At 52.5% G+C, this 20035-nt stretch overlaps 6 protein-coding genes across 6 annotated transcripts; 3 read left to right on the plus strand and 3 right to left on the minus strand.

Annotated features, from left to right (window-relative positions):
- Positions 1-4083: 4083 nt before the first annotated feature.
- On the plus strand, positions 4084-5061 carry GCG54_00006847 (uncharacterized protein; the record flags this gene model as incomplete). Its single annotated transcript, XM_045406842.1, has 1 exon — positions 4084-5061. One exon carries the CDS (start codon positions 4084-4086, stop codon positions 5059-5061), a length of 978 nt encoding a protein of 325 aa, XP_045267388.1.
- A 345-nt stretch (positions 5062-5406) lies between these two features.
- GCG54_00006848 (Trihydroxynaphthalene reductase) lies at positions 5407-6471 on the minus strand (the record flags this gene model as incomplete). The annotated part of the gene is made up of 3 exons (XM_045406843.1): positions 5407-5605; positions 5660-6197; positions 6360-6471. The coding sequence occupies 3 exons, from the start codon at positions 6469-6471 to the stop codon at positions 5407-5409; spliced, it is 849 nt and encodes a 282-aa protein (XP_045267389.1).
- Positions 6472-10117: 3646 nt separating this feature from the next.
- Positions 10118-11174, plus strand: GCG54_00006849 (uncharacterized protein; the record flags this gene model as incomplete). The annotated part of the gene is made up of 2 exons (XM_045406844.1): positions 10118-10799; positions 10849-11174. 2 exons carry the CDS (start codon positions 10118-10120, stop codon positions 11172-11174), a joined length of 1008 nt encoding a protein of 335 aa, XP_045267390.1.
- Positions 11175-11463: 289 nt separating this feature from the next.
- Positions 11464-12545, minus strand: GCG54_00006850 (2-(hydroxymethyl)glutarate dehydrogenase; the record flags this gene model as incomplete). Its single annotated transcript, XM_045406845.1, has 3 exons — positions 11464-11869; positions 11928-12438; positions 12500-12545. 3 exons carry the CDS (start codon positions 12543-12545, stop codon positions 11464-11466), a joined length of 963 nt encoding a protein of 320 aa, XP_045267391.1.
- A 4752-nt stretch (positions 12546-17297) lies between these two features.
- On the minus strand, positions 17298-18203 carry GCG54_00006851 (uncharacterized protein; the record flags this gene model as incomplete). Its single annotated transcript, XM_045406846.1, has 1 exon — positions 17298-18203. One exon carries the CDS (start codon positions 18201-18203, stop codon positions 17298-17300), a length of 906 nt encoding a protein of 301 aa, XP_045267392.1.
- An 860-nt stretch (positions 18204-19063) lies between these two features.
- Positions 19064-19981, plus strand: GCG54_00006852 (uncharacterized protein; the record flags this gene model as incomplete). Its single annotated transcript, XM_045406847.1, has 1 exon — positions 19064-19981. The coding sequence occupies one exon, from the start codon at positions 19064-19066 to the stop codon at positions 19979-19981; it is 918 nt and encodes a 305-aa protein (XP_045267393.1).
- Between the last annotated feature and the right edge of the window lie 54 nt (positions 19982-20035).

Below are 20035 nucleotides of genomic sequence, written 5' to 3' on the forward strand. Positions count from 1 at the left end.
GCCACTCGCATAACACTACTAGTGTCGGGGCGAGCAGGACAAAGATGACACTCCAGACCGGCAACTTATATCTTTCAAGCCATGTTGTAACGGGCGAGTCGTAATAGTGTCCCATACTGCGATAAAAAACTTGTCTCTGAATACGCAGTGTAGTGAGGATGGATAAGTAGCACAACTGTGGAAAGGTTCCCACGGCTATTACGAAAAGCGTCAATAGCCTTTTCGGGTCCGACCAACCCAAGTGGATGTAGAAAAGTTCAGTAATGGCAAGAGAGCCCGTCAGAGTTATCAGATTCCAGACTACGGTGACGCAAGACAGCACCGACCAGTATTTAGGGTTCTCGAGCAACGATGCTGCATTTTCTGGGCCCAGTCCGAGTTCGTACCGATATGTTTGTCTTGTGCTGCGGCTCGGAGTAAGTTCCTCTCGGTTCCCGTCGCTCATGATGCCGAATTCAATGTCGCTGTTGTAGGTGGTACTGGCTTCTTGATTGCTGGACGCATGCTCCAGATGTTGTTGCGGAGTACGTGATAGATCCCACGCATTCCCTCCGCCATTCAAAAGTTCCTGTATTATCAGGCCTAGTGGACTTAGCGGTGCGAGAATGGCCATGATTTGGCCGAACGTCTAACCCTCTGGTTGAATGATATGAAGATGTGCATCGTGTGCTGGATAGTCTAATACAGCCGAGGGAAAACGCGAATATCAGTAAAAGTACCTAAGTATGAAACGTATTAGAGTGAATCTATGCACGGATCTGGTTAAGAGTTTGGTTTACCTTTGCCAGAGTTGAAGACACCCAATCAAGTATCAGACGACCCGTGAGGTGTAAGGACAGCATCGGCAGTTCAACCAGGTGTTCCCATAGCTCAGGTATATCCCCCGTCGTAGGAATCGTACGTTCTGCCCATAATGACATGTTTCTAGTGCGATAGCGGCTGTAGCGACTGAATCTGGTTCTGACACGCGTTGGCAACCACATGAACTGTAATCCAAATAGCGTTGAAGCGTTCCATAAGAACAAAAGAGCCAGAGTGCCCGTCTCAATTAAGACAGCTTGAAATGCGGCGGTCTCGAAAGGTTTGGCGTGCGTATCGCATATGGATCTGTAGTAGGTAATGGGCCGCGGAAAGTCATTCGATAGCCGCCCTGTTAAGTCTATGCTTCCGGCATGAGTTTCGCTGAGCAAGACCCGCTCGTTCAAATCCTGAACGAGATTGTCATCAAACCAATATGGCCTGTATGGACTAAAGCCGCCGAATTGACAAGGGCTTGCTGACCGAAATAAACTTCTGCCTTTGGATATGTCAAAGTAACATGACGCCGGCGAGCTGGGGTGAGCGGCCGACTTTGATAGCGCATACATCGTTGTGTCACCGTCGTACATAGACAAGGTAAAACGTTTGCTATACCAGTTGAGAAAGGCTGTGGGTACCATGGCGATGACGAGAAGAAACCAAAGCGCAGCCATAAGCGCGAGTCGAACGTTCCTTTACCACCGGTGTTCTTGGAAGTATGCTTGCATGAACAGAAGAGTTCCCTGCTGGGTGATGGTTGAGAATCGTGCAAGGTGAACTATGATTTGCCAGTGATATGCAGACAACCCATCCTGACCCTCCCCCGCTGGACAGAGCGATACAAAGTCGCTAATAATGACAGCGAGGCCTGTGAATATTTGGAAATCACTCAACGCCAGGAGACACTTATTTGATCAGTGTTTCTGCTCAAAATATCTATTGTCCGCCGACTCACCGTAAAGAAGACTCTTCTCATTTTCTCGCGGCCAAACGACAACTTCAGCCAAGTCAAGATGTGCCTCGGAATTGATCTAGTCACCTGGGGAAACAAAAGTTCTCCAATATACTGCATCGACTTCCGCACTATCTCGTCCACGATATTATTCGTCGCGTGATTGACGCCGCCATGGGCATTCGAATAAATCAAATAGTTGACCGCAACCGTTGCCACGTTAATTCCAGCCGTTATGATAAATCCATAGATAACCTGATGTGGTGTCAACGCCGTCACCAAACACAACGAGCCTACTTCTTTTACTTACACCAGGACCAGCGATGTCTCCATAAGACTCTACCTCTTTGGACGATAGGCTGCAATCTACGGGGCAGTCCCATGGCAGTCTCCAAGCCATTGTGATATCGAAGAAGTAATGTAGAAAGGGATAATAATTCGAAAGGGCAATATGTGCACAGGAACGAGGGAATTCAAGAAATTTATCCGGTCGCATCACGCAGCTAAGCTAAGGCAACTTCAATGGAAGCGTGCGAAAGGTTTGCAAATGGTTGCCTTATGGCACGTATCCCTTGGAATGACATAGCCCCATGAAATGTGGTCGTGATTCGCTCAATGTACATACCCTAGATACCTATGTCAGGCAGCTCAGCTACATCATCCAGATGTCTCAGTCTAATTCGATATGTCTCAGGTGGCCTTGGAATTTGATCCTAACAGGCTGTTCCAAAGTCCTGATCATGTTTCTGAACGTATTTTAGGACATTGAAGCAGCTGTCGTCTGATATGGGCTAGCGCAGCCAGCGCAGCCAGCTCAGGCAGGCTTTGCTATGCCGGCTTGCAATCGATCCTATAGAAGGTCAATACAAGTAAAACATGAAGGACGCGCTCATGTATATATCCTTTCGCGATGTGAATCCAAGTCCGGCGAAGTAACAGGATGCGAGAGTTTGCAAGCTGTTCCATATTTGATTCTCCTTTCCGGAACCTACAAATTACCATCTCTGTCTTATGTTGAGAAGCCTGCATCGCGTACCAAAGACGGTACGAGGAGTATTGCAATCTCGAAGGACTAAGTCGTTTGCAGACGCCGACGCGGCGGCAACGGAGCTCCAGTCTCACTGCCCAAACGGAGTGGAGCCGCCACTGGCCGGGACTTATTCGAATCGAAACCACTTCCTGTTGTGGCCTGGGTCCGGTTCCCGAGCTCGGCATCGGACACCCTTCAAGGGGTGCACGCGGACTCCTGGCTCCGGCTCATACGTCCCATCTTTTCACCGGCCTCGGTTTCGGCTGTCGGACGAGTGGGCAGCACCACCTTGGTAAAAGTCCCGTGAAAGAAGGTTTGCAGACGCCCAATAAGGGAGCGCATGATTACTCGATTGGGAAATTTGACGTGATATTGCGTGTTTGCGAAGACCAGATGATGGAAGGCAACTTAGATAGGAATCTGGAACGATGGCCTGGAATCTTCGGTACACCGAATCCAACAGTCCGGGTCTTGACAGGCTGTCAGCCGAGGTTTCAATTGTCACCTCAGGGCCTCCACCGGTTCGTCCACTACATCGGTATGGTGATGCACGCTACGAGGTGTTCTCCTGCTTTCCCATTGACTCTATGGCCTGGATTCGCGTCAGTTTTCTGATGCATCACGGTACGTCGGTACCAAATTGGTGGTCAACGTGAATTGTATTCGGCGAAGGTTTAGAATCCGGCTGCAAAGCCCAGGCGTACGTTCATGTTTATCGCATTAGACGCCAAATCGTCTGCATGCTATAAAATCACGTCGTGATTAATTACATTGTCGGGAGACTGGGCCTCAGATGCATCGGAATGTTCACGAATTGGCAGGCATCTAAGCCCCCGGGGAACAGGTATCAACCTGCTCGTGGGCGTTTAGATGCCAAGCCAATTCCGTACAGCCATATGTAGATCTTGAATCCTTCAGCCAACAGCCATCGCTTTAATCGTCTAGACGGAACGCCAACGTTCCCTTTTGGTGAAATTGGCCAATCTCGACCATGACAACGACCCCGCCAAGGCCGCATTCGAGTCCGACCCGGCAAATGGTTTCACGGTGATAGTTGCGAATGACCTTGAGCCACACATTTCGAATGGTCTGCGCTAAAATCCTACATGAGCTCTGATAGAACCCGAGCTCTCCAAGGTAGGATCATCAGTAGTGGCGTAGTACGTGCTACGTCATCATCGTGTTGCGCCACAATATGCACTCGACAATGTTAAAGTTAAACCTTCCCCGCCCTCGATCGCGTGTTCACGATAACTAACCTCTCGAAGAACCACTGGAGCCCACGCGTCTCTATTCAAACACCATGGAGCGCAAAGAAATTGTCAAAAAGCTGGCCTCGGCCAAGTCCTCTCAGCACAGGCCGATGATGACGATGGCCAACGGCGACAACACCTGGCTCATATCAATTCCTCGACCAGCCGGCGGAAAAGGCAAAGCATTCTACCACATCTTGCAGGACCCTTGGCTCGTCGGAGATGTCTTGACCCTCTATGCGTGGATCCTCCGCTTGCGCCACCCTCACAAGGAAGCCTTCGACAGCTTGGCCGGGATTGAAAGTTGGGTCGAGGAGATTGAGACCTCGGCAGGTGGCTCGAAAGACGAGGACGAACCGTGGCTGGACGCGGTTCTCGTCACTCACATACTCGCCGACCATATGCATGAAGAGACGTTGCGGAGTTTTGATGCTAGCACCAGGGTCTTTGCTGTCAAGGAACCGGCAGCGGTTATATCGTTGTGGAAGCACTTCGACAACGTTGTCGTCATACCAGATTTTGTGCGCAGCACAGACACGACGTGGCCCAGCATTCCCGAAATACCAAGCTGGCTCTCCGTCTTCCGCATCCCAGACGAGTGCGCGGTGTATCCGGTTTTGTACCATTGCATGGTAATCAGCTTCACTGGCGCCGATGGAAAGAGCGAGGTGATTCTATACTCTCCGCACGGGGTCGACCCGGATGCTGTCGAAGCCGCACAGAAAGCGAATCCGGAGTCGACTGTGTTGGCGATGATACACCCGCTTCACAAGACTGGTCTCACGGAGAAAGGCACAACGCTCGGGGTCACAAACGGGTTGAAGATTGTACGAAGGAGCGAGCCAAAGTACTGGCTGGGAACTCATGATGACAAGATCCAGTATTCCGGGCTTCTGAGTTGGGTGTTTAATCACGGCCGCTTGACGTTGGACGATGGCCTTGAGGAGGAAGCTAGGGAGACTGGGCAGAAGTTACCGAGGCCAAACCTGGTGGAGGTTGGAAATGGCGGTGGTTATATTCTCGTGTGAGGTAGCCATTTCGTTAGCGCAGTTGAGAGTGACACATTATGTGGTTAGAACACAAGCGTCCAAGGTGGCCATGATTGGGATAAAACGTTTCCTATCCGGGCAAATACAATGAAATCAATGCGACTATGAAAGTTATCGAGACAATAATAGCGGTGATAATAGCGAATATGGGTGAGATTGACAATATAAATTCACAATGGTCGGAGGAAAAATGTGCTAATTTCTAATGAGGCATACGCCTTTATTGATTATAAGTCCCGTATCTTTAGTCTAAGATGTACAGGTGATCCAATCTACTAATACCCGCCCCAGTAATCCGTAACTCCGATTATATTAGGTAGCAATTTACATGCAGGCGGCACCGTCAATACCGAGGACCTTGCCGTTGATCCACTCACCGTCCTGGGAAGCCAGGAAGCAGACGACACGGGCAATATCGATGGGGAGACCGACACGGTGCATGGGGGACCAGCCAGCGGCGTACTCATCGACACCTTCGTCGTCGAGCTCAGTGCCGTTGGGGATGTACTCGCGGCAGACGTCACTGAGATGATGTCAGAGCTGGGAAATCTGTCATGGGATTCTCTGGAATGCTTACCGGTACATGTCAGTCTTGATGCCACCGGGGGCAACGGCGTTGACAGTGATCTTCTTGTCACCGAAGTCGATGGCCATGCAGCGGACGAAGGTCTCGATGGTACCCTTGGATCCGGAGTAGACGGCGTGCTTGGGGACACCCTTGGCCTGGCCGGTAATGGAGCCCATCAGGATGAGGCGGCCACCAACCTCAAGGTTCTTGTAGGCCTCGCGGGCGACGAAGAACTGGCCACGGGTGTTGATGCTGAAGACGCGGTCGAACTCCTCGGGGGTGACGTCCTTGACGTGGCCGAAGGAGACGACACCGGAGTTGGAGCAGACGACATCGAGCTTGCCGAAGATCTTCTTGGCCTCGGCGAACATCTTGACGATCTGGTCGACGTCGGAGACGTTGGCCTTGATGGAAGCGGCGTCGGAGCCGGACTTCTTGATGGCCTGGACGACCTCCTCGGCGGTCTCGGCGCTGTTGGCGTAGTTGACGATGACCTTGGCACCACGACGGCCAAGCTCCATAGCCATCTCGCGACCAATGCCACGGCCTATGGCAGCCAGTGTTAGTTGCATGAACCTTCTCTCGAGATCGGACGAACTAGACCCCGAGCTGCATCACGAAAGCCATGACTAAAGTCTACCGGCAATCGATAATTGTGCTCCGAAGGTGTGCATCGTCCAGGGGAACAGAAAGTATCAGATGGACTTACCGGCACCGGTGACGAGAGCGACCTTGCCCTCAAGAGACGCAGACGCCAGACCCAGAGGGCCGGGAATGCGGTCGTACTTGGAACCCTTAGACTCGGAGGTAAGGCCAGGCATTTTGACTGATTTGGAGAGGTTGGATTAAGTCGGGGAAATGGTGTTGTTATTGAAGAAAAGGTATCGTCGAGATAAACCGAGGAGAAGTCGATTGGTTGTTGAGTGAGAGTGGTGATTGAGTTCTGCTGAGCTGTTTCGAGAACCGGATTGGGAGACGGAAACCTGGGTATTAAATACGACATTTTGACATGTTTGATCGTGTGCGTGTTGGCGTCGGTTTGTTTCCCGCGTCTCCATCACAACGTTGAGATCGCCCGACCGACCGCACCGTGGTTCAGGAGAGAGACAAGCGTAGAGCGTGTGCCTGAGCCTGTTCGTCGCACCGGAGGCCCGTGGAGAGACCGCCGGACATGGACGTGCGCTTCTCGGACGTCCGTGAAACGACACCATTTCGGTCGCTAGTCTGCGGCCACATTGGACCAACGCATCGCTTCCCGCACCAAAAAGCGAGAGCCGAGTGAGCGCCACATAGTCCATCCCTATTCTTTTCTGCTGATCGTCCCTGAGCTAGCGTTGCGTGCCCCCATTTCGTGAAAGTCAGGCCGGTCCCTTGGCGCCGCATCCACATTCTAAGGATAGACGCCGCTTGTGTACACACGCAGCCAACCTTACGCAACCTAACCTCGCTCCCACGCAACCCTTCCTGCAGGAAGTTATTTCAACGAGGCCGCCCGGACCGAGCCCCGGACGCAGGCCAAGGCGGACTGGCGGACTGTTCCACCGTGACGGGCCCCCTTTGCTCGGTCTTGGGCTCTATCCCCAAGACATCATTGGCTTCCCTTGGGCTTGTTCTTGAGCACAACGCCGGTCGCTCTTCCGTTCGGCGCGATGCCCCTCTTTGAGGTCTCTCTCCTGAACCTCGCGTGCCTTACTCGCGCTTCTCTCGCTATTCCGACGATTGCAGCATCCGATGCGCGAGCGGATGGGGCCGATTCCCTCGGAAGGGAAGCGATGGTCCCAGGACTGAAGAGAGGCCGGGGTCCCCCGGGGCTCACCTCCACATCCCGGCACGGATCACCACGTCGTAGGATTGACGCCTTACGTTGCCGGCCAACAGCAGAACATGGCGGCGCCACGAGTCTCAACGTCGTCCGAGAGGATCAGTGCTACATCCGCAGATGAGACTGCGTTTGCAGTTTGCAGTCCGGACTCCAGCAGCGTTCCGCTCGCCGGCCGTGAAGATCTCAGTTGGTGATGGTTCATGAACGAAAATAGCAAGCTCAATGTGACGATGTCAAGGTATTGGAGTGCTAGATGTGAAGTTGTCAAGGTTCGATGCTACAGCTTCCGTCTCATGAACACAGGCCGCAGTGGAACCGCCTTCAAATTTCATGTGTGAACGGCATCCTTGGCAAGGCACATCGGGCCTCAACTTACCGAGCGAACGGTTCCGCAACCCCCACAGGATTCGGGGTGGATGCTGATGTCCGGCATCCCATTCCGATCCTTTCGTCGGCGATGGGGCCGTCTAAAGATTCCAAAATCCTCGCGGTGACGGTGCCACACCCGCCACCTAGACTACGGCATAAAGCCCTACCGGCAAGACTTGCTCGACACCGGCCCAGAAGCAGCCCATCCCCCGGCCCAGTTCGTTCCATGAGCGACGCGGCCATCCCAAGCGACGTGTGGAGCCCAGGCCATCCCGGGCCAAGGCCGTATTTGTGTTACTGAGCGTTCATGGCCCGGGCCGAAAGTTTCGTATTCTACGGTTGAGAAGACGGCGCTGCCAGGCCGATCCATGGAGGAAGACCCCGATCCGGCAACTCATCGGTGTTGTCTCATGTGGTCGGATGGTTGTATATCCAATTTCCACTATTCCGCGGGCGCTGAATACGTGTGGAGGAGTCATCAGATTACTACTTTGTTTCAAGGCCTTCTAATTGACCCCGACCATGTCTATAATGATCTTCGTGTAGTTCGTCGCAGAGGTCTAGGTGGTGCCCACACACGTGTGACTGGCCACGTCTACGATGACACGTTCGGCAAAGGGTTGTTTGAATCGGCATCTACTGAAACCTTTTTGTTCGTCGCGATACCTGACAGCCTACATTTTGGGACGAATCGTGGGAAGCGGCTGAATTTCACCATCAGAAAAGGGATTGATCAACGGCTTCTGCTCTACAGGCCAGTCAAATGGGAATTTAAACAATTTATTGGATTCCGCCCCTCGAAAAAGTATGGGGCCGTCACAATGCAACACAAAATGGTTGCCTGGTGGTGGTCCTCGTCCTTCATGCGCAGCGCAATCAACGTCGGTCTCCGCGATGCCCTCATCAAGGACACTTTTCCAAGACTGCCATGGGCAAACGCAAGGGATCAAATCCGCAGCAAGGGGGCCAGCGAGCGAAATTTGAAGGATATTCATTTGATTACGAAACCTTCCCGATCGCTTCTTCAAACGCAGCGCTTTCCAACTTGTTGCGACAAACCCTGCCTCAATCTCTTCATTGCATGCATGTTGGTCACACTGCTTGGGGTCGATTCTTGTTAGTTCTGGATACTTACAAAGGCAAAAGCCCGTATTATGCTGTGGTGGTGTGCTGTCGGTACAAAGGCACCCTACTCGTAAGTTCGGATTCCCCGTCAGCACCGCCGTCAGCAGCCTTTCCCGTTGGGCGACCCGTCCCATTTGCGGTGATGACAAACTTTCTCGTATTTTTAGAGCTTGCACCGCAAACCAGGCTGGGCTTATCTCAGATACTTCAGCTGAGCAGCCAAGTCCTCCGCAGACGATCCTACAAAGTGCAACTGCAAGAGCAAAGCCCCCGCCACCCAACAAACACCTCGAACCAACAACCCTGGCTCCAACAGCATGATAGCCGGCAGAACACCCACCCACCCGCAAAGGATATTGTTTGCTCTTCGGCCTTGTTCCAAGACGATTTATGAACTCATTCCACGTCAAGGTCTCACAATGACACCCTTTAATCAAGCCGTCCCCCTCGTGATGATCTGTCTCAGGCTCCTCTACGCGGCTTGGGTGCAATCCCACACACACCCTCATTCAATGAAAATGCAGCCTTGAATGGCAAACACTGTGAGACCGATTCCCAAACGCCCAAGAAATCCCGCCGCTGTGGTTTTGAGAGCTCATGCAATTCACTTCATCTTACCGGATTCCGCAGCCCGCATACTCGAAGTCTTGGCCAACGCCAGTCTCTTGATGATGCCAAGTAGTGAGCCTGTGTCTCCACATGCTCGTCAAAAAGCCTACCCCCAAGAGCCCCCAAAAAGAGGCTGTGAACCCCACAAGCGCAATATTGGCACATCCTTCGCCCTGCGGCAACAGCGACAGCCTTATCCGTCTGCCTGCAGACAGTCTGACGAGCTTTCTCTTGTGCTGGACCAAGTAATACCACCCACCGAAGATCAAAGTCGCCGAATGATGCCCCCGGGCAAGCCAAGCTGATCGGGGTGGGGTGGCTTGGTTCGCATTCCAACCTGTGGGCCCTCTCTCAATTACGCTTATATACATCTCAGACGGGATGTCTTGACTAACAATCAAGTACGCGTGCCAGCTTTCCCCAAGTCAGGGTTTGAAATTGATCTCATATCTTTCTTCTTCTGCACACCAAAAGAACCAAAGAAGGGGACCGCCTGGTTCCCGCATACAGATATCGAGGACCGCACTCACATCACCATCGGCATGGCGCACAGCGGTGACTTGAGCTGTCCCAGAGGAGGAAAGTTCTACGTCTGCACCGGCAGCGCGAAAGAGTTTCTCGGCTGTTGTACTTCGAATCCATGCGCCAACGGCGGAGAATGCCCGGCCGACGACAGGAAGGTGTCGTCCTTCAGTCTCGATGTCTACCCGAATATCCAGGAGCAAAGCTGTGACGATCCGAGACCCGCGAAAGAGATCTGGTGGACCTGCAAAAACGAACACACGAACACATTCCCGTTCATCGGATGTTGCGCGACGAATCCATGCAACGAGACAGACGGGCTATGCCCGATAGACAACCTCATCCCGGCCACGTTGAGTAAAGACTCCAGTGCAAGAGCATTTTTCGTCGCCAGCGAGGATGCTTCACCAACCCCTTCAGCATCCGCGTCTGCGACTTCAACGCCGGGTAGTGGGTCAGGAGGTGGTCTCGCCACGGGAGCCATCGTAGGTATTGCGATTGGAGCTGCTGTTGCTGTCGGCGTTATCATTGCCATCATCTGGCGATGCGGCTGGCACGCGAGGAAGCGCAACGAAAGGCGCGAGCCGAACTGGGAGCCCGCTTCTCCCGGCCGTCATCCAGAGATGGGCTTCGCCTCATCGCCACACAGCCCTTCACCCTACGATCCGTCACGCAGCCCCCGTCCGTATGACCCGGCCCGATGTAAGCCTCTCATCACCTTATTCCAAAGGATCATGACTGACAATCCAAGCATCCTTCGCCACGACTACCGTCCAGGGATCCTACGCCTCGACTTCGCCGCCACACTCGCCGTACTACGGCTTGAAGCATGCCTCACCCGTGATCGATAATCAGCGCATGTCGACATATGCAGACAGTAATGTCAGCTCCATGACTAGCCATACCCCGCATGCAAGACACGTTAATCCTTCGTCTGTCGGAGTACCCGAGCTGCATACCGTCAGCGAGCTGGACGGCATTGAGCAGTACCCTGCGGTGGTGCCACCACCGCCACCAGAGGAGCCAAAGGCTCCTTTGGCAGAACTTGGGGACGGAACGCCTACGAGTAAGAAGTAATGATAATGTTGGAATGTCAGAAAATGGTTGGGCTTTTAGAGGAGCGGGGTGTTCCGGTCATACTCACTATTCTTTCCATCTCAGTACATGCGCAAGGTTGAGACTATGGGTCATCGTCATCCTCCAGCTTACTTGTATATAACTGGTCATGATGGTCATGCATGGTGCTGCATGTCATGGTCTGTCAAATATAATTCCCGTGCACACGTGTCCATTTTTCAAGTCAGATTGCCGACTGATTTGGCTAAACTTGAAGATTCTGCCCGGCTAAGAGATCTGTAGGGAATGTCTACATAGCACCATCCCTCTTCTTGACCTGGTCCGTCTCAAAGGAGAGCCCCGCATCCTTTCTGATAACTCCATAAATCGCTGAAGCATCGACTTGCCGGTCTGCAGCGTCGGCATATTCCACCGCCTCTTCCAACTGCTGCAGGATAAGAGACAGCAATTTCGGCTGCGTGCCGCTCTTCAAGGCTTGCCTACCGGCTGCTACCCCGTTAGTAGCGGGGGACCATGGCCGCTCGCCTCGAGGAGGCATGTAAGCCCCAGACGTCAGCCGGTTCGAAACCATCAACCCGACCGGACCCATCTGCTCCTTGAGTAAAGTCTCTACGGTTCCGATTCCTAACCCTGCCTTTTCACCGAGAGTATGAGCCACACCCACCACCTCGACCATGCCCATTGACAAGGTGTTGCTAAACAGTGAGGTCAGTTAATCCTGGTCTTTTCCAGACAGCATCTCGATACACTTACGCAACAGCTTTCAGATAGCTCGCTTGGCGAACGTCATCGCCTGTGAGAACAATGCCTTTCCCCATGACACCGGTGATAAGGGGACGTACGGCCTCAATGGAACTCTCCTTTCCAGCCAAGATCCACAAAAGTTGTGCCTTCGCAGCTATGGGACTAGCCCCAACAACTGGGGCAGCGACGTAGTCTGCCCCTTTCTCTTGCAGTCTTGATTTGGCCGCCGCCGACGAGGAAGGCTGGATGGTCGAGGTGTCAACAATTATCTTATTGTTCAGTTGACCAACCTCCAGAATCTTGTCCAACACAGATTCAACAGCTAAATCATCAGCTAAAGACATGAATACAATGTCAGAGTTGGAGACTAAGTCAGGAATGGTTGACGGAGTGCCCCCTAGTTGTTTCAGAGGGTCACCACGAGACTCGGTGCGATTGTAGAAACGGAGACTTGGGCCTTGCTTCTTTGATAGATACTTCTGCAAGTTGGAAGCCATATGAAGTCCCATAGATCCCAGTCCTGGTCTGTGTGAGTGCCTGCACCAAAAGAAGATCTGCAAAGCTACGAATAGTGGACTTACCTATCCACCCCAGTCTGGGGGCAATTGAAATCTGTAATGAAGACATGTTGAGTAAAAAAGATGAAGTGGTTGAGAATTGTGTTGGAAGAGCTTTGTGAGGGTGCACTTTTCCATTTACATACTTGATCATGAACACGCTCATGTTCACGTCTGATGGCGATCTGGAGAAACGGGATAGCCCCGAGCACCGATCTTCCGTTAAGGTTTCACCGGCAACGGGATCGGAGATTACGGTTGGCTTCCGGCGGAGGTTGCCCTTGAGCTCTAGATCCGATAGATGCGGAGTAGCTGACAGTGTCAAGCGTCTCATCTATGCTATTCTACGCCATGATGCTATGAAATTGTGCCGGCCTATCGGCACAAAGCGCGAAGCTAGTTGGCATCATTTTCGACCGAGATCAAGTCGGAACCTGCAAGAAGCTTTACACAACAGGGATGGTGTGACGGTCAATTAGTTTAATCGCGATACCATCCGAACACTTCCAGACGTCGCTCGACAGATATTATTGAACAAGGGCACATCTCCACAAGAATATGCCCTGATTTGGTGGTGGACGGGGGCCGACGCGGCTAGAGGCAATCGCTGAGATGTGGACAACGTCACACACCACGCGAAAACAGAGTTCGAAGAACATTGGGAGATTCCACCGTAGCTCAAACACTCAAGGAATCTTAGAAATTGCACGCCTTCGGGCGTGAATTGAAGTTATAGCAACTACGCCAAGCATGTGACCCTCCAACTTTCGGTCGCCGTCAATAATTCAAGCCCGCCTTGCTAGCTCAATCGGTAGAGCGTGAGACTCTTAATCTCAAGGTTGCGGGCTCGACCCCCGCGTGAGGCTCAAATCCTCACCGCGATTGACTGAATACAATCATTCGGGTTTCTTTTTTTCGTTTTTTACTCAATTCTGGCTTTTCTGCTTGCGGTTCCTGCCGAACGTCAATCTGTGCCTCTGTTTTGTGGTCTAACCCAGTGTCTGTTAGAATAGGGTGTGGTTTTGACTACGCTTTTTGCTGCTATCTTGAGCTATACTGTAGTTTGCAGGCTAGAGGAGGTTGCTTATGAGTTGACAAATTTGCAGAAAGAGCTAATGGTCAGCTGCTAGGTGATGCGTTTGTGTAGTGAGACAAAGTTCGTTGTGCGTTCAACATTGGATCATTAGAATGCCTTTCTTTCACTATCTCTCTAAGCCTGCCGTATTACATGCGGTTCTTTGTCTCAATCTAAACACTATCTAACATCGAAGAGCTTCTCATAAAAGACACTGACGTTTTCTGGAACGCAGTCGAAAAGGGGGCCAATCGAATGCAAGCGCCATCCATGTGTCGGTCTCTGTGTCTCATCCGAAACAACCCATTTCATACCAAGCTTCCTAGAAACTACGATGCGATTCTTCAGGTGCGACAGAGAGGTCGCAATACGATATATAAATAGCGTCCGTGAATATACCTAGATGAGCACATCGTCACGGAGTCATCGAATGTAACCAACATAGCAACGTGAGATACTCTCGTTAACATCATCCTCATCGTTTCATCGAAGTCGTCCTGCTTCTCGAGAGCTATAACAATGTCTGAATCCCAGATAGCATGCGATGAATACGGCGCCAACCTCGCTTTCCTTCGTTTCGGAATCTTCTTCCTTTTTCTGTTCAGCGCACTACTTGGCGCTACGTTCGGGTCAATTGTTGGCGTCGCGTCCTTCAACCACGAAACCAAGATTCCTTTGGGCCTCTTCATCGCGATTGTGGTAGGAATGGCCTTCTTGATCTTCTGCGGCGGAATGGCGCGGTGGATACACATATCCATGGACTTGCCTTCAAGACGCAATCCTCACGACTACCCAAACGGTATAACGCATGGCTCGACGGAGTGGCGCCAACATCTGCTTCACTCTAGGCCAGATATGAGATTCAGAATCCGTTTTGGAGTCTGGTTGATCTGGATAATGCACAAGCTCGTTCGCATGGGAGATATGATATTTGACTCCCCGGTGGACCCTCAGAAAGAAAATGATGTTGAGATGCTACGACCTAGGGGTAATAGGCTGGCCCATTCAGAACCGCACGGTAACACGACAAACGGCAACTCGCCACCTAGTCCTGAGCCAGCTATCAAGCCAATTTCGAATCCAGCCCCTGTCCGAACCTCGACCCCAGCGTCTAAGCTGCAACTCGAGCCAACTCCAGTTTTTATCCCAAGGCCACTCACGAATATCGAGAAAGGTCAGAGAGCGCTTGAAGCTGCTGCCAGAGTTAATGCAACCTATGGGCGCCACGAGTGTCTTCGAAGAGAGCCTCATGACCCAGACGTCAGATTGGGGCAAAAGCGTCCAGTACTAGACAATTCTACTGTTCGGAATGCGTCGAATCGTTGGTGGATCAGGAGTGAAGGCGAACCTGTCAAAGGTATGCCGCCTGGAGGTCCTCACATAGTTGCCAATGATCCTCACTCTGGCTGAACATGAGCAGTTGGACCACAACTGCATACTGTAAAAACTGCAAAATACACCTGAAAGGCTCATTATCTTGTGGGACTTAAGTATGCTTCGTTCCATAGTGTCGTGAGCACGGGTTAGATGGATTCGGTTGTGAGTATCGACGCCTAATTGTATTTCTTTACACATAACGAAGAGAAATTGGTGCTTGCTTTCAATGAGACTGTTGGCAACTTGGCTTAGAATACTTGAAAGTTAATAAATCAATGTGAGCACTGAAACCCCAACATAATGTTCAAGCCAACGTCCAATGACCCATGCTGAAGCCTTGTGTGACTGGCATCCCACTCCGTACGCTTCGGGAAGCCTGGCCGATGTATGTCTGCGCTGTGATATCGAAAAAGATTCTTTGATTGAGCGAAATTCAGATGGCAACCTTAAGCGCTTTACTAGACGTGTGCTGCTAGAGTCCCAGATGCAATGGAACCAAACACGACTCATGGAAGCAAACTCTTCGTCAAAAATCAACGGACGGGGCTCCTTCGGAAGGTTTCCACAATCGGCGATACAGGAGGAGCCCGCGACCAGGGGGCATGCTACCCTACGACAAAATGCGATTCTAATGACGACATGTTGTTAAAGCACGGAAAAGACTCGGACAATTCCGTTCTGGGCTTCCCCTCAACTCTTCTCCGGAGATGAGATGGCAGCCGTTGGCTGCGCAGCTGAGGACAGGGCAAGGAGGACGAGGCAGTCTTCCAAGCACGAAGAAGGATATGCCGCGACAACATCTAATATTACCCCTTTTCTCAAAAGCAGGATTTGAGTATGCCGCCATCAGATCATCTGAACGCTCTGGCTAATCAAGCATAACTATTACCCGTACCAAGCTTCCATCACGCCGCAGCGTCGCAGCGCATTAGAGCGAGCGCATCACTCCCTCCCTCTCGCTGCCCTTGCATTGGTGCCGCGTAACCGCGTCGACACACCCTCGGCATTCGCTTATCCGACGCATGTCGACGAAAGCGGAACTCATCGAAGAGCCAGAATCGTACGTGTGAAACATGCCAAATTTCCTCTGCCTTGATTTCTGCATCTGCCAACACTGCACTGGCTCCAAAAATTATCGAGATCTGGTCGGACGAATTGCCGTGCAGGGCGATGAGAAGAGGGTGACAGGCCAGGAGATCCTACTGGCGATAATCTTCTTGCGCAGTGGACCACCTCACAGAGCCCACACTACAAGGTTACCTCCATGTTGACAACATGGGATTCTATCCAGTGAACTTTTTCTTTTCCATCAAAGAACTCCATCAATAAAGCTGGGTCGGGCGATGACATTGGCTAGAACTCGAGTAAATTGGAGCTGTGGGCTGTGATTCACGGCTAAAGGGAACCCGTGCCAACGGCCTCCGCGGGGTTCAGGGGCTAAAAAGTGGCCAAAAAGAAAGCACAATTCAGTCACACTACCAACGGTCCAACAATTAAGCAGCGCCGTACAAGCGACTTCTACCGAGATCACTCTCGGTTTGCCAACAGCCACTTAACGGTGACTAGCACGTCGTTGAGACGGTTGATCGTTTGGGTGTAACCGACCCGAGCGCGCCCACGTTGCAGTCGCAAGGCAGATCCAGGTCACCAACGGGTGCGACCTTGCGGTAATTTATCGTGGTTCTGATATGCTGCAGCGGGGAAGAGTTGCACCAAGACTCATAACTCCAGCACAACTTTCATATTGAGCACAAATTGGTGCTGAACAGGTCGCTGGCGGCGCCGTGCGCTACTACATGGGGGCTGAGATGAATGATCTGCCCGTCCGGCCCTAGCCCGAGAACTCAGAGCGTCGCAGTTCGCGGAGTATTTGGTCCTATTCCTGGACCAGAAATAACAGCGCTGTTAAGAATTGCAACAGCTCAGAATCTTCCTGCGGTAACACGTCTTGTATATGTAGTCACGACAACTGATATAGTGTGCCCTCGAATACATGTCACTTGCGATACCGAGTTATTCTCATCATTAGGCTATGCCTGTGTGGTGTGATCTTTGTGCACTCAGCTTTGACCGCGTGCCACTGCGAGAAAAAAACAGTAAGTCTGCCTGCCCACGAACACGCCCCCACCAATATCAACTCCATTATATGGGGGGCGTGTCAAAGTCCCACAGGCGGCTCCCCGTGTCAATCGAACGATCCAGACGTCGGAGGTTCTTCTGCTTACAGACTGGCACGCCTCACCATCTTAAACGGCAATTCGATGTCCACAATGGCATTGGTCCTATGATGTCGTTGGTAACGGGAATCAATTTCAATTGGCGGCTCGAGGCCCTGTCTCTCACTTTCTACCGTGAGGCCGTCTGCGCCGCTCACTGATCGTCATTGCTAATCGTCGCAGTGCCTCCTCCCTCTGCCTCAGCCACGATCTTTGTCCTTACAACCTTGCCAGTCGTGTCCATGTAGATGTTGCTAAACGCCTCCAGGCCGGGGTATGGCGCATATACGTATTGCATCTCAAACTCCTTGACCTGCCCGTCAACGGAGATGGTCTTGTTGTGGCCGCTGAAGGTCATGTCGCGGCTGTAGTATCCGACAACGCGGCGTCCCGTCTCGTCGCCGTTGTTGTTCAGGTACACGTCGAACAGCGAGCCGTTCTGCGCGAGCACGCGGTTTGTGTGTGTGCGACCGGAGAAGTCGTTGACTGAGTACAAGATGTTGTTCTCGATGCGGTAGGTCAGGTCGCGCTTTGCGACCGAGCTCGCGTCCGTCTCGACGGGACTCGTGATGACGTCGGTGGTCTTGTTTACGATGTCACCGACCGTGTCGCCCAGCGTTGCGATGATGGGGTTGAGATCGATGCTCGTGAGGACGTCGTCGACCATCTTTACGACATTCTCCAGGCGGGCCTCGAGCTCGACCTTGGCAGACACATTGTAGATGCCCAGCTTGACACGATCGATGCTCGCGTCGACACCAGCCTGGAAGTGCAACAGGTTGAGAACCTTTGCGTCAAGGTTCACCTTGGCCGTGATATTCTTCACCTCGATGCTGATCTCGCCGACTGACACCGAGGCATTGAGATACACATCCGGAATGGGGTTGAGCGTATCGATGCCGGTGCTGGTGCTTTCCGTCTCGTATACGGCGGACTCATTGTCACCGCGGCGTTCGAGAGTGTATCCGAAATAGCCATCGCCCTTGGTGTCATCCTGTGCGAGGGCGACAGTTGAAAGAGCGGCAAGCAAGGCGAACGCCCTGCTGATGAAAGGGCCCATAGCGAAGGTTTGATGAAGTCTCGTAAGGAACGAACGAACGGCACAGCAGGCCGTTGAAGATGTTGAGACGACAGGAAGAAAGGCCGCAGACGAGCAAGGTCTACTGCTCACATGGACGCGGGGAGTACTGGATAGATGTATGGTCTATTGACGCATGTGGGAGGGGATGCGAGGCCCAGATGTGATGACGAGGGAATTCTCCCACCGCCGGCAGGCATCACACCCACACCACTTCAATACAAATCCATGCTAAGATCATGGGTAAGTCTCCCCATCTCCAAAGCCCGCACTTAGTCGGTTATCCTCTCGGAAGCCTCCGCCGCACGCGAAGCCCACGTTCAAGCGAATCACCCGACTGGTTCATCCCACGGCGCAAGGCCCAGACCGTCGACGCGGCATCGATATCCCATGCATAATGGACGGCAATTTCACTTTACCTTGGAAACTTGGAAGTGATTCCAAGGAAAACATGCAGCCCATCGGCCCGGGGGCTTGCAGCATGTCTCGGCATGAGATGACTAGCCACGCTTTGGAAAGGGGGGCAGCGGGGGGCCAGCTGCCAGCACCGCCTTTCCGGAACCGTTGTCATTATCCGCCCTAGATATGGAACCGCATTGGACCAGTCCCACTGAGGGTGTGGGTGCATGACTGCTCCACGATGGACAGGGGACGCCGATGAGGTAAATTGACAACCTTGATTTCACTGAAGGACGATGCCGCCTTATATCCCCCGGCGGCCCTGTCGCCGTGACTGGAGTATCCCACAGCTCACCAGCGTCAAGCCGTCTTCGTCTCTCCCCATCCGGTGTTGTCGTTGTTCCTTCATTCACTCCTTCACACAAGCACGCACCTCAATCAAGATGAGGTACTCCATTCTTTCATTCCTTCTCGCGGTTCTCGTCTCGCTCGCGGTGGCCCAAACTCCAACCGCGACGGACACTGCTGAGACAACGGCGGCCGATCAACAATCCTCAACACCACAAGCAAGCGGCTCCGCGACTACCCCAACCTCGACAGCTGCGCAAGGAACCAGGAAGAACGGTAGCGGCGGGGGTGGAACGACCACGGCGCCGTCCAGCACACCTCCTGCGGATGTCTACCTCAAGGTCCCTGAGCTCTCCGTCGGGCGCATCGAGCTCGACGTCGACAACCTCAACGCCGAAATCAATCTTGCTGCAGAGGTCGCTAAGCTCGTCACTATCAATGCTGGCGTACAGATCGGCATCGAGAAAGTCAACATCACCATCGCTGACGTTTCAGCGGAGCTCGAGCTTGTCATCCGCCTCGGTAATCTTGTTGACATTGTCAACCGTACCTTGGCATCCCTCGACCTGAACCCGCTCCTGATCAACCTCCTCGACACAGTGGGAGATGTCGTCGACGATGTCATCGGCGCCGTGGATGGTCTTCTCGGCTCCATCGTCAACGGCGACACCAAGATCCACTTCCTCATCGACAACCTTGGCAACATTGTGCAAGAGGTCACCAACGCTGGCAGTAGCGCTCTGAGCAGCATTATTGGCAACTACCAGCAGAACATGACTTTCACTGGATCTCAGACGGACCTCGGCAATGGCTTGGTTCAGAAGGTCTACGAGTATGCTCCGCTAAGCTCGTTAGTCAATATCGTCTTCAACACGCTCGGCCAAGTTGTCCGAGCTACGGTTGTGAAGGGTGGATCAACAGGAACTTCGACTACTTCGGGCACTACGGCGGCAGCCACATCTGCTGCAACAAGTGCTGCACCTGTCACGACGACAGCGGCGGCTAGCACGTAGGCCTGGTATTTTAGCAATAATACGTTTAGACACGTACAGTTTCTTGACTCAATA

This window comes from Colletotrichum gloeosporioides (assembly GCF_011800055.1).
Source record: "Colletotrichum gloeosporioides strain Lc1 chromosome Unknown consensus_22, whole genome shotgun sequence".
Lineage (NCBI taxonomy): Eukaryota > Fungi > Ascomycota > Sordariomycetes > Glomerellales > Glomerellaceae > Colletotrichum > Colletotrichum gloeosporioides.